This window comes from Jaculus jaculus, chromosome 7, assembly GCF_020740685.1.
Source record: "Jaculus jaculus isolate mJacJac1 chromosome 7, mJacJac1.mat.Y.cur, whole genome shotgun sequence".
NCBI lineage: Eukaryota > Metazoa > Chordata > Mammalia > Rodentia > Dipodidae > Jaculus > Jaculus jaculus.
This window is the reverse complement of record NC_059108.1, coordinates 107,646,115-107,658,602: the sequence shown is the minus strand read 5'-3', so window position 1 is coordinate 107,658,602 and position 12,488 is coordinate 107,646,115. Positions and strand designations below refer to the sequence as shown.

At 35.7% G+C, this 12,488-nt stretch overlaps 1 protein-coding gene across 8 annotated transcripts in view; it reads left to right on the top strand.

Annotated features, from left to right (window-relative positions):
- The window catches only part of Ddhd1 (DDHD domain containing 1), an 81,722-nt gene that overhangs the window by 22,745 nt on the left and 46,489 nt on the right, over nt 1-12,488 (top strand). For 2 of the 8 annotated variants that reach the window (XM_045154511.1, XM_045154509.1), the window contains exons 2-4: nt 2,310-2,483; nt 3,165-3,185; nt 10,421-10,522. In XM_045154511.1, coding sequence (XP_045010446.1) covers nt 2,310-2,483; nt 3,165-3,185; nt 10,421-10,522 — 297 coding nt within the window. The remainder of the gene's footprint in view (nt 1-2,309; nt 2,484-3,164; nt 3,186-10,420; nt 10,523-12,488) is intronic. The other 6 variants (XM_045154516.1, XM_045154512.1, XM_045154517.1 and 3 more) reach the window with 4 other exon arrangements.

The window sequence follows — 12,488 nt, the reverse complement described above, 5'->3', positions numbered from 1 at the left end:
TCAGCCAATGTTATATTGCAAGACTTTATCTTTAAAAAAAAAAAAAAAAACGTGGGCTGGAGAGATGGCTTAGCGGTTAAGCACTTGCCTGTGAAGCCTAAGGACCCTGGTTCGAGGCTCGATTCCCCAGGACCCACGTTAGCCATATGCTCAAGGGGGCACATGCATCTGGAATTCATCTGCAGTGGCTGGAAGCCCTGATGCGCCCATTCTCTCCCTCCCTTCCTCCCTCCCTCCCTCCCTCCCTCTCCCTCCCTCTCTCTCTCTCTCTCTCTCTCTCTCTCTGCCTCTTTCTATGTCTGTCGCTCTCAAATAAATAAATAAAAATAAACCAAAAAATAAAAAAAACATAACAGGAAAACTAATACATCATAGTACAAATCTAATAAGATGGGATATGTAAAGATAATCTGGTGCATTCTTGTTCCAAGCCTGGAACTTCATAGTCATTTCTTAGATTCTCTGTGGCAAATGATACATTGAGATCACAGTCTTACATTAGGATTGCTCCTGCTGAGTGGGTCTGATGCTAGGCATTTTCTAGCTTGAGCATTTTCATTGGGAGCGTTTTTATTTTTTATTTGTTGGCAAGCGGGGAGAGAGGAAGAGGCAATATAGAATGGGCACCCCAGGGCCTCCAGCCACTGAAAACAAACTCCAGATACATGCCATCTTGTAGTCCAGCCCAAGCTTGAGCATTTTTAAGAGAAAATACATCACTAGTCTTAACATAACTAATTAAAATTTATGACCAGGAGAGATGGCTTAGAGGTTAAGGTGCTTACCTGCAAAGTCTAAGGACCCATGTTTGACTACTCAGATCCCACATACTCCAAGCACACAAGGTGACACATGCATGAAGTTGCGCATGTACACAAGGTGACACGCACATCTGGACTTCAATTACAGTGGCTGGAGGTCCTTGCTTGCCAGTTCTCTCTCTCTCTCTTTCTGTCTCCCTCTCCCTTTCATTCTTGTTCTCTCTCTCAATGAAAAAAAAAAAGGTCAGTCTATTGGGCTTGCCTCAAAAAAGAAAGGTAACAAAAATTTATAATTATGGGGATTTTAATCTATTTTGTACTAAAATTCTAGGCTCCAAATAATATTAACTGAATTAATATATGCATTATATGCTGTGGTCCCTAATTAGTTGTGGTGGTTTGATTCAGGTATTTCCCCCCCCCCCCATAAACTTTATGTGGTCTGAATGCTAGGTCCCCAGCTGGTGGCAGTTTGGGAATTAGAGCCTCCTGGAAGGAGTGTATTGTTTTGGAGGCGGGCTTATGGGTGTTATAGCCAGCATACTCTCCTGCTGATGATGTTGGCCAGAAGATCATGTCCATCCTCTTCTGCCTATGCTGTAGTTTTTCCCCTGCCATCATGGAGCTTTTCCTGAAGTCTGTAAACCAAAATAAACCCTTTCCTCTCACAGCTTAGTCTTTGCTGAGTGTCTTCTGCCAGCAACAAAGAGCTGAGCACAACTGGTATTAATGTTAATACTAGCAAGGTAGGTTTTGCAAGGTGTGCTTGCTCTTGTTTTTGTCCATATGGCAATTCCTAGCATTTATGTACAAATTACTATGTTTTAAATTCACTTGAAATTTTATGTGATTAAGTCATTAACTCCCTGCATAGTTAGGTTTGTGGTTCATTTTGGTTTGGGGCTTTGTTGCTGTCATTTTGATTCTTATTTTATATATTTTTTATTTTAGAACATTGTTAGGATTCAAAGTAGCTGGCAGTATGCTTTATTTTAAATAAGCATAAGTCTTAGGCCTCCAGGAGGTGTTTGCCTGGAGAAATGTCATTTTTTTCTAAAGTGGACAAGACTACTACAATTGTTTTATTATGTATCCTGCACTCTTAACTGGGAACCCATAAATTCCAGCACAGCTTAAAAGTGAAGCCATGTTCTGCCACACATAGTATGTCTGAGCCCTACTTCTGGGGATATCATATCAGTCTTTTCCAAGATTTTGGAACTGTCAACAAAGGCTACCATGGAACTTGTCTTTAGCCCTAACCTCTAAATTGGGGTTACTTTACTTAGGACCTCAAATCCATACATAGTGGCTCAGCTGCCTTCTCAATACTGCACATATAAGGTTTAGGCTGAGTAAGTTTTGATGCTGAAGAAAAAATTATATACTCTGACTTGAAATCTAGATTTTTGCAACTTTAAATTATAATGGGCCATAAAAGTCTGTTTGAGGAATAGCAGCAGCAAAATAAAAATTATAGCTGCTGTGTCTCCTTTTCAGAGGCTGAGTCCTAAAATGTATAATTTTGTGATTTCTCATTTATTTCAGAAGCTGATAAAATACCAGTTATGCGTGGTCAATGGTTTATTGATGGAACTTGGCAGCCTCTAGAAGAAGAAGAAAGTAATTTGATTGAGCAGGAACATCTCAGTTGTTTTAGAGGTCAGCAGATGCAAGAGAATTTTGATATTGAAGTGTCAAAATCCATAGATGGAAAAGATGGTAAGACTAGCTAATGCATTTTATCTATTCTTTAAGTCAAGTAAATTACTGATGAAGTTTAGAGTAGTTCATAAGTCTCATAATAGTAACTCAGAATGGTCAGAATTTATAAGATTTGATAGTTTTTGAGATACTAGGCATCAAACACAGGGCCTCGTGCATGTTAGGCAAGCACTGTACCAGTGAGCTGTAACTCAGCTCCAAATTTGATTTTAAAAATATTGGATTACTATTTTAGAATTTAAAACTGAATTTCTATACTTTCTGTCTTTTTTATTTTTTGTAGTGTATTATTGTATGAAACTAATACAATTTATGATAAACGTAGAGATTGTTATGTTGTACCCCCTGAATTAGTATTTTCTGGCAGTTTTTAATTATCAAAGAAAATTGAACTTAGAAAAAAATTCTTTACATCATATCAGAAGAGCAATTTTGTTAATATTTTAATATTGCCTTTTCCTGGATTTTTAAAAGCAAAATTGCCTATGTGCATCTTTTAGCTATCTCTCTAAAGAGAGGCATCAATTTTGACTTAAAACAGTATTCATCATACATGTCTATATTCCACATTTAGCTATGTCTCCAAACAGTTAAAAGTGTTATGTAATAGCCGAAAGTGCCATGTTCTCTTTGTATGTGGTCAAGTTAAAAATGCTTCTGTTATTCCATTTACTGCAGGCAGTGGGATCAGCTACTCTGGTGAGTATAAATGTACAGGTAGATTAGAGTTTATAAATATCTCTCAGTTGTTAATCTAAAAGGGTTTCTTCATCCAGGCTTGCCTTTACTTAGGAAGTTTCTTGGCAAGCCTTACTTAACTAGTGAATTTAAACACAAATTGAGTAACCTTTGTCATCCTCACAAAACATCTCTAAAGCAGAAAAACTTAGTATTGACCAGATAATTCATAGACTGTAGCTTACAAAAACAAATTACGTGTTTGGAAGTAATTATTTATCAAATAACAAAGCATAAGTTGTACGTGCTGTTGGTTTTTCTTACTAGAAGTGATAACTTTCCCGGCCCCTAAACCTTTCTTGTCTGTCATCTCTGAACACACACATATGTATATTGGCCACAAGCAAGGAAACTGTAGGTTACCTTGTGTCAAATTAAAATGTCTTTTGACTCTACTTAGTTAAAAACCTGGGTAACTGAGGAAAGTTGTGATTTGTGAGTAAATTAGCAGTTAAATTTAACAGATTTATATTTAATCACGTGTGTGCAAATACCATACTTTAAGCATTTAAATATATGATCTCATCTTTCTAATACATACAACCACATATGTCCTAAATTTGCTATGAAGTACAAACTGAAGGTTTTCCTGTCAGTACATTACAAAGCAGTTCAGGGAAAGAGCCTATTACCAGATGACAAGAGAAATAATACTGTATTCTTGTTATGGCTAAAATAGAGAGATTTGTATAACTGTCATTTTATATTAGTCACTAAATATTTTGTGATTTCTCATCATCACAGCCAAAATAATCTCATACCTACTTTGCATTACTTGAAAGGCAGCTCTTTTATCACAATTTCATTGCTGTTAGAGAAATCTATTAGTTTAGGATTTTTTTTTTCATTCCTTCTGCCTCAAAAACTGGCATTGTACGTTAGCTAGCAGTTTAGCCACCAAGTTCCTTACTGTTGGTGCATGAAAAACTTCAAAAGGTTGTAGAAGAAGGGTTCAAGTGTGTACGGTAGCAGTGAACTGTTCCCCTTTCTCATACTGTGTTCAGAGCATCATTTTCCCCAGTTGCTGGCTCAGTCCAGAGAAGTTAGTTATGAGTTGTGTTTCATCTGTAGATACCACCTGTTTGCAGTCTTGTTTACAATCAATTTAAACTTCCACGTAAACTTTTCACTTCTGCTCCCTGCTTCCTGCCTATATGCTAAATATAGCAGATACTTTAATTTTCCTCAAAGTGCCAAAATTTAAATATATTTGTTATGAGAACATGGGTTATCTGTGTAAGTTTTTCTGTGTGTCAACTTGTCAATCTAGACTCTTACAGTAATATTGTTAATATGTTATGGTTAAGAATATATGTAAAGTGGTAAAATTCTAGTTAATAATAGTATGGTTAAACTGTTGAAACACATTGTCATCTTTTAATAATGACTCTTTGGAGTTTGTTAGAAAAAATGATTTTTTAAAAGCATACTGTGGCATATACATAAAAATTCAGTATGCTCTGTTATTAACAATAAAGATAAATTCAACTCAGTATTAATATGATTTTTAGTAATTTTATTCACTATTTTATTAAACATATTATACCTTAGCATATAACCTATAACGTTGAAGTTCATAGGAAATTTTGTAGCATATTTGAAAACTTAAACTGGTCTTAAAGATACCATCCAAAAAGCTACTATTTGGCCTGGAGAGATGGCTTAGCAATTAAGGTGCTTGCCTGTGAAGCCTAAGGACCCATGTTCCACGTTCCAGGTCCCACGTAATCCAGATACACAAGGTGGTGCACACATCTGGAGTTCAGTTGCAGTGGCTGGAGGCCCTGGTGTGCCAATTCATTCTCTCTCTGTCTCTCATAAAAAGTTTCTATTTGTGGAGAAAATGCTTCAAACTTAAAATAGCTGCAAAAATACATAATCTTCTGATTATTTTGCTGTTAACCTTTAACTTCTCTAATTTTATATTTCACTGTTTTGTGGGGTAGAAATCACCTTTTCCTCCTAAATCTTCTTATGTATAAAGATGGTAAAGCCTTGACTCTTCAGATTATCAGAATTTTTGTGTCTATATATAGATAGTATTGTGTCAGAAGCTTTTATGAAAGAAAATGCACCGTTTCTTACCTTAAGACGTTTTCAACGTGTCTTATAGAAGAGAAAGACAACAGAATGGTCACAGAAAAGGAAATTCAAGATAGATTAATAGACAATGATGCTAAACATTTACAAAGGATATTTGGAATAATTGGTGATTGCAATATAGTAATTAACATAGTATCATTTAAGAAATAAAAACTTAAAAGTACTATAATCGGGAGCTCTTATTAGTAGTTTAGGGAATGTCAAAAAACTAAACAGAATTCTTGCCTTCAGGGACATTAAAATATAATAATTCCTGTTTTTGTTTTTATTATCTTGTCTGGTTGATGTTGCTATTGCCACAAATGGATTGGATATATTTAATATTTATTTCATTATTAAATGTCACACAAATCTCTTAACATTGGATAAGAGATTGATGAAAATTTGGGGTAATCTCTAGCGTCCAAGTAAAGGTAACCCACAAAGGGGTACTGTTTGTAATTTAGAAAGTTTAAATTTAGTTCATTACGCACTAAAATGAAAAATTCTCTCCTATCCCGTCCCAGGACAGGAAACATATATCTAACAACCCAACAAATGAGGCTTCATTTGTTCACTCAAGGTGAATCATATAAGTAAAACTGTGCCTCCAAATAGGGAATTCTTTGAACATTTAAGTCCTAGATTACTGTTTCATTCTTTACACTTTATTCAAGCACATATAACTGATTAAATTTTTTATTTATTTATTAGAGAGAGTGGGTGCACCAGTGCCTTCAGCCACTGTACATGAACTCCAGACACATGTGCCACCTTGTACATCTGGCTTACGTAGGTCCTGAAGAATCAAACTTGGGTCCTTTGGCTTTTTAGGCAAGCACCTTAAACACTAAGCCATCTCCCCAGCCCCGATTTTTTAAAGCTGAACTAAATGCAGTAGTGCTACGTAGCACTGGCCAAAAATATATAAAGTCAGTTCAACAATCAGAACATACCATTATATTATATTGAGGGTCATGCTACTTCAAAATAACCAATATGCTGCAAAAGCATCAAGGCCATGAATTAAAATAATGGGAAATTTGTCAAAGGTAGGTCGAAACTAATGAGACCATGACAAGCAAACGTAATATGGCATCCTAGGCTGGATTCTAGAACAGAAAAGTATTGGTGGAAAATTGAGAACTCTGAATAAAATCCATATATTAGTTGATAATGTTATCCCAATATCAGTCTTTGTTTGATAATGATATGTAGACATGCAAGATACTAACATAATAGGATGCCAAGTGAAGACTATATGGCAACTCCCTGTACTACTTCTGCTGCTTTGGGTTACATCTACAATTTATTTCAAAATAAAAAAGAGGTATTTGTTTTGTTGGTTGGTTGGTTGATTGGTTTGATTTGGGATTTTTTTGTTTTTTGTTTTGTTTTGTTTAGGCAGGGTCTCTCACTCTTAAGTCAAACTGACTGGAACTTACTCAGTAGCCCAGGCTGGCCTTGAATTCAGGACAGTCCTCTTATTTCAGCCTCCCAAGAGCTGTGATCAAAGGCATGTGCTACCACGCCCAGCTTAGTTATTTCTTAAGGCTAGTAGAGAAATTAAGATGATAAGCCTGGGCTGGAATGAGACCCTACCTCAAAAAACAAAAGCAACAACAAAAGAAATTAAGATGAAATACAGAAAATCATAAGGAAAGTAGGGATTGAGAACCAAAATGCAGAAGGAAAGGAGATGGGAAAATGGACCTAAGATTGATGGGATGCGGCACTTGTGTGGCAGGCATGAGGCCCTGGGTTTAATGCACGCGCGTGCACACACACACACAAACACACACGTCACACTAAAGTCACAGTTAAAGCTAATATGAGCTGTTGTGATAGCACAGTTGTTAATGGCTCTGTAGGGATACACCACGTAGCAGTTTGGTGGGAAAGTATGTATTTACTGTGACTTGATAAATGAGGCTATTTTATACTTGAAATAGCATTTCAAAAAACCAATTAAATATGTTCAAAATAAATTACATATACACTTTTATGTATATCAGAATGTCACAGTGAAACCCATTATGTATAATTAATATGCTAATAAAAATAATAAGGACAGATGAGGATGAAGAGTGCTAACCTGCTAACCAGCTGTCCTTGTATTAAGTTGTCAGTTTTTTTTTTTTTGTTCATTTTTGTTTTTGTTTTTTTTTATTTGAAAGTGACAGACACAGGGAGAAAGGCAGATAGAGGGAGAGAGAGAGAGGATGGGCGCACCAGGGCTTCCAGCCACTGCAAACGAACTCCATATGCATGCGCCCCCTTGTGCATCTGGCTAATGTTGGACCTGGGGAACCGAGCCACGAACCGGGGTCCTTAGGCTTCACAGGCAAGTGCTTAACCACTAAGCCATCTCTCCAGCCCAAGTTGTCAGTTTTTTTATTGTAGTTAGTGAGTTTGAAATATACACAGCTGCTTTACCCTAGAGAATTTTCCAGGTTGATGCCACACACAATGGTATATGCCTGTAATTCCAGCATGTGTGGCTGAAACTGGCCTAAGCAAAACCTTCTCTAAGAAAAAGAATAAATAATAATAATAGCAGTATTTGTCCATATTGCCAGCTTTGGTAAGGGAAATGTTATTAAGTTGTTCCATGGGCCCCATCCCTTGTGGATATACTTGTGTTCAGAATTTCTTTAAGAAATTAATTGTTTATCAAATAATGAACTGACATTTTAATTGTGTTCTAAGTTTATACCTACTTTTGCTAATAATACATAAGAACTGCTAAAACTTATTTTTTAACAAAAAATAAATAGTACTTTCTGGACCTTGAATTCCCTTTGCCAATAATGATCCCTGTTTGGTTTGATAGGAAACTCTTTTGTTGTTGTACTGTAACTGAGTACCCATAATTCTATGCTTTGGGATGAAAAAGTCAAACTTTCTAGCAGGTGATTTGAAAGTGAAAATAAGTTTGGAAAGACAGAAAACCATGTAGGGTCTTATTTGAGCTCAGTCTGACCTGGAATTCGCTGTGTAGTCTTAAACTGGCCTTGAACCCACAGCTAGCTATTCTACCCAAATGCTGGGATTAAAGTCATGCACCACCACACCCAGATGTTCTTTCTTATTGTATATTGGGGTCTTGTCATTTTTAAGTTATATCATTTTTTTAGATAAGTATTAGCTTTATATCCTAACAAGCTCTCAAAGCATGTTTGTGTAATTTTATAATATAGTCAAATGGTCTGAATGTTTCATATTCTCATTAGTTCATATAAAATTAGGTTCAGATTAGTTTTACTACTAGATTTACAAAATCTAATTTTTTTATTTCTCTTGTAGTAAATTATCCAATCCCTGTCAGTTTGACATGTTAGCGGCATTTTCCTAATGACTTCTGTGATTAAAACTGCTTCCTGATCTAAGTGTACTGTTGTGCAACTGACCATAATGTGCATGAGCAAAGAAGCATTTCCATGGAGAAAACTGCTTTATTCCTTGCTTTTTCTAGTCCTGCTATGACAACCCAGCTTTTAGCCCTAGTTTGTAGTTCTTATAGCCATCTAATTACATATAGGTGTACTTATTAAGTATATAGGTACAGATATTACTGCTTTGTAAGCATTTCTTAAATACCTTTATTACACAAATCTTTATGTACACTTTAAACAGAAATTAAATATTTTTGTACTTGAGCAGTGTTTAACCTTTAAGTGTCAAATTTATGTAGATGGAAATGAGGATAAAAATCAAATGTGAGCTGTACATGATGGTGTATGCCGCTAATCCCAGCGACTGGGAGGCTGAGGTAGGAGGATCACTGTGAGTTCTAGGCCAGTTTGGGACTAATCCCAAGTCAGCCTGGGCTAGAGTAAGACCCTACCTCAAAAAAAAAAAAAAAAAAAAAAAAGTCAAATGTATCACAATTTAAAATTTTAACTAGATCATAAAAATATATTAACTTAAATAGCAAACTGATCATAAGGTCCAGTTTTAAGTAGACTTAGATAATTACTTATTGAAGATATAAGGAAATTTATTGATAAATAACTAGCAAAATTTGACAGGGAGCATACTGACTTTAAGGTTTTATCTACTGATTTGCCAAATCTCAAGTTTGTGCCTTGCTCTTCTCTGTGCTGTCTGTCTATGCTTACAGGACACCACAGCGTATGTTTTCTACGACATTCTTTGTGTTACTTTCTCAGTTCTTTTTTCTAAAAAGTGGAGTTTCTAAATTGATTTTTCTTTTAAAATTTTCACATTTATCGGTCTCTTTAACAACTTGAGCAGAGTTGAAGGAATATCTTGCTTGAGGGAAGCTTCAAGCCATTCTACTTCAGGATGGAGTATCTAGTGGAACGTATACTGTGGTGTCTTAGGCAAGCTGCATTTTGATGTTTAAAACAATTATCCTCAAATTGTACATAATCTGTTGGCTATGTCATTACAAATTTGGTGAGAGTAAATAACTTTAGTATTAAAAGGTACAGTTTATAAATTTCTTAAGCACTCAAAACACTATGTATTCTATCTCTGTACAGATATTAAGTGATCACACAATTGTTTATAACTGATAACTTGTAATATTAAATTTAGATATCATTTTCCTTTATTTCAGTAAAAGTAGAACATACATTTGACAGACATTAAACTAATATTTTGCCTTATTGATTTTTAACTAGAAATTATATAAATGAAGCATTTAGAATAATGTTTATCAGGGCTGGAGAGATGGCTTAGCAGTTAAGCGCTTGCCTGTGAAGCCTAAGGACCCCAGGTCGAGGCTTGATTTCCCAGGACCTACGTTAGCCAGATGCACAAGGGGCCGCACGCGTCTGGAGTTCCTTTGCAGTGGCTGGAAGCCCTGACGCACCCATTCATTCCCCCTCCCTCTCTCTTTCCCTCCCTCTCTCTCTCTCTCTCTCTCCCCCCCCCCACTTTCCTTCTCTCTCTCCCCTCTCTCTTTCTCTCTCTCCTCCCTTCCTCCTGCCTCTTTCCCTCTCTGTCACTCTGAAATAAATAAAATAAACAAAAAAGAATAATGTTTGTCAAATGCAGCTTTTTTAAAAGTTAATAACTAGATCAAAAGGCAAAGTAGAAAACCTCATTTCAATTTACTTTGAAGCTCAGTGTTTTTGCTTTCTTAGTTGTCTACCACCTCCCTCCCTTCTCCCTCCCTTCTCTGTTCAAATGGAGAGGATATAAGGAGAGTACAGATGCGGCAGGTCTTAAACGAAAGCGTTCCCAAGGTACAGTAATTGTAGTTTCATTTCTCTGTGTAGTTATATGCCCAGCTTTAGTTCAGTTGTGCTTAAAACATAGAAATTATTAGTTTTTAAACGTGTGTCTGTCATGCTTAGTGTCTGTTTTGCAGTGTTAAATTATACATGTATGTAAACATTTGTAAGCTATGCATATGATCCATTATTAAAATAATAATATTAAGGTCTTCTACTTTACGAGACTATATTGATAATTTAAAGTAGGAACAAATTTTGCTGACTTTATGCTGCTCTGTAAATATTCTGATCGCTCTTACAGTTTCAGTCTTCTAAGCATAAGTGACCCAGAGCTATTTTAACAACGTTATGGTTTGTAAATAGTTTTTAAATCCTTACAAAACCTTTTTTGATTTATCAAAAGTTATTTAATATGCAGCCTTGTACATTGTTTTCTTTGGAACTGAAGACAATGTTTTGTTAATTGACTCTTGGTCTTGTATTTTTGGTCAGTGATATGAGCTGGCAGGTAAGTAAAATGTAAGTCTCAAAATTTCAAACTAGTAATTGTAACATAGTAAGTACATGTTTTTGTAGTGTGCTGTGTATTCCATTAGGGAGTATGATGTGCACATCCTTTTATATAGGGCTACATCTTTAACTTGAGGTGTTTGCACTATGCCAAATCATTATGGGAAATCATTTACTTTCTTTGTGTCACAAAAGGATTTTCAAAAGATACATCAAGCATAGTAATGGAAGATACCTAGTTTTCACAAAATAAGAATGTAAACTTTTTCTGACCAGAGACACCAAAGGTTAAAGCCTTGAAAATAAAAGAATTATCAATTTATGAATTTTTTAGGAAGTCATGTTCACTAGCCATAGCCTCAGTTATAGAAATGCAAAAGTTACATTGACATGAACACCATGGTAGAAAAACTTAATTTTCTCCTAATTAAAATGTCTTTTAATTTTTTATATCTGCCAATTATAATTGGTTTTAATATCTGTTCCCAAAACAATATTCTTTATTTATTTATTTTCATTTTTACCTGTCTTTTGGATTTCCAAGCCAGGGTCTCACTGTAGCCCAGGCTGACCTGGAATTCACTCTGTAGTCTCAGGGTGGCCTTGAACTCATGGCAATTGTCCTATCTCTGCCTCCCGAGTGCTGGGATTAAAGGCGTGCACCACCATGCCCAGCTTTTGTTTGTTTGTTTGTTTTTGTTTTTGTTTTTATGAGAGAGAGTGAGTTGAGAGACAGAAAATGAGCATGCCAGGGCCTTTAGCCACTACAAATGAACTCCTGATGCATGCACCACTTTGTGATCAGGCATCTGGCTTACATGGGTCCTGGGGAATTGAACCTGGGTCCTTTGGCCTTATAAGCAAGTACCTTACCTGCCAAGCCATCTCTTCAGCCCCCAAAACTATATTCTAATAGCTTATTCTTTTCCTCTGGTCTTGTTTTGTCTGACGCTGACAGAAATTTGTACAGATCTTTTGATTTTTTTGTTTGTTTGTTTTTTGAGGTAGGATTTCACTAGCTCAGGCTGACCTGGAATTAGTCTCAGTGTGGCCTCGCACTCACTGTGCCTCTGCCTCCCAAGTGCTGGGATTAAAGGCATATGCCATCACGCCCAGCTTAACATTTTTAATAAACTCAACGGAAGGAATGAAACTTAAGTTTCAATGTCAGATGTTGAAAACATTTGAATAGGTCCATATAACCCTTAAAATAATGAAGAGGAGTCATACCACCAGGAATGCAACTGTTTAATAATAATATAAAAAAGAAGTTAAAAATACATAATAACACCAGTTGCTCCCTGTGTTTACCAAGTTACTATTTCTTGTAGCATTGTGCATCATTTATAAAGTTCCTACCCATTATGTATTTGACATCATTTTTAAATGAAATAGTTTTTTTTTTTTTCTGTTGAACTAAGGCACATGATATCTATGTTAGATAATATTGATTCAGAAATCTATT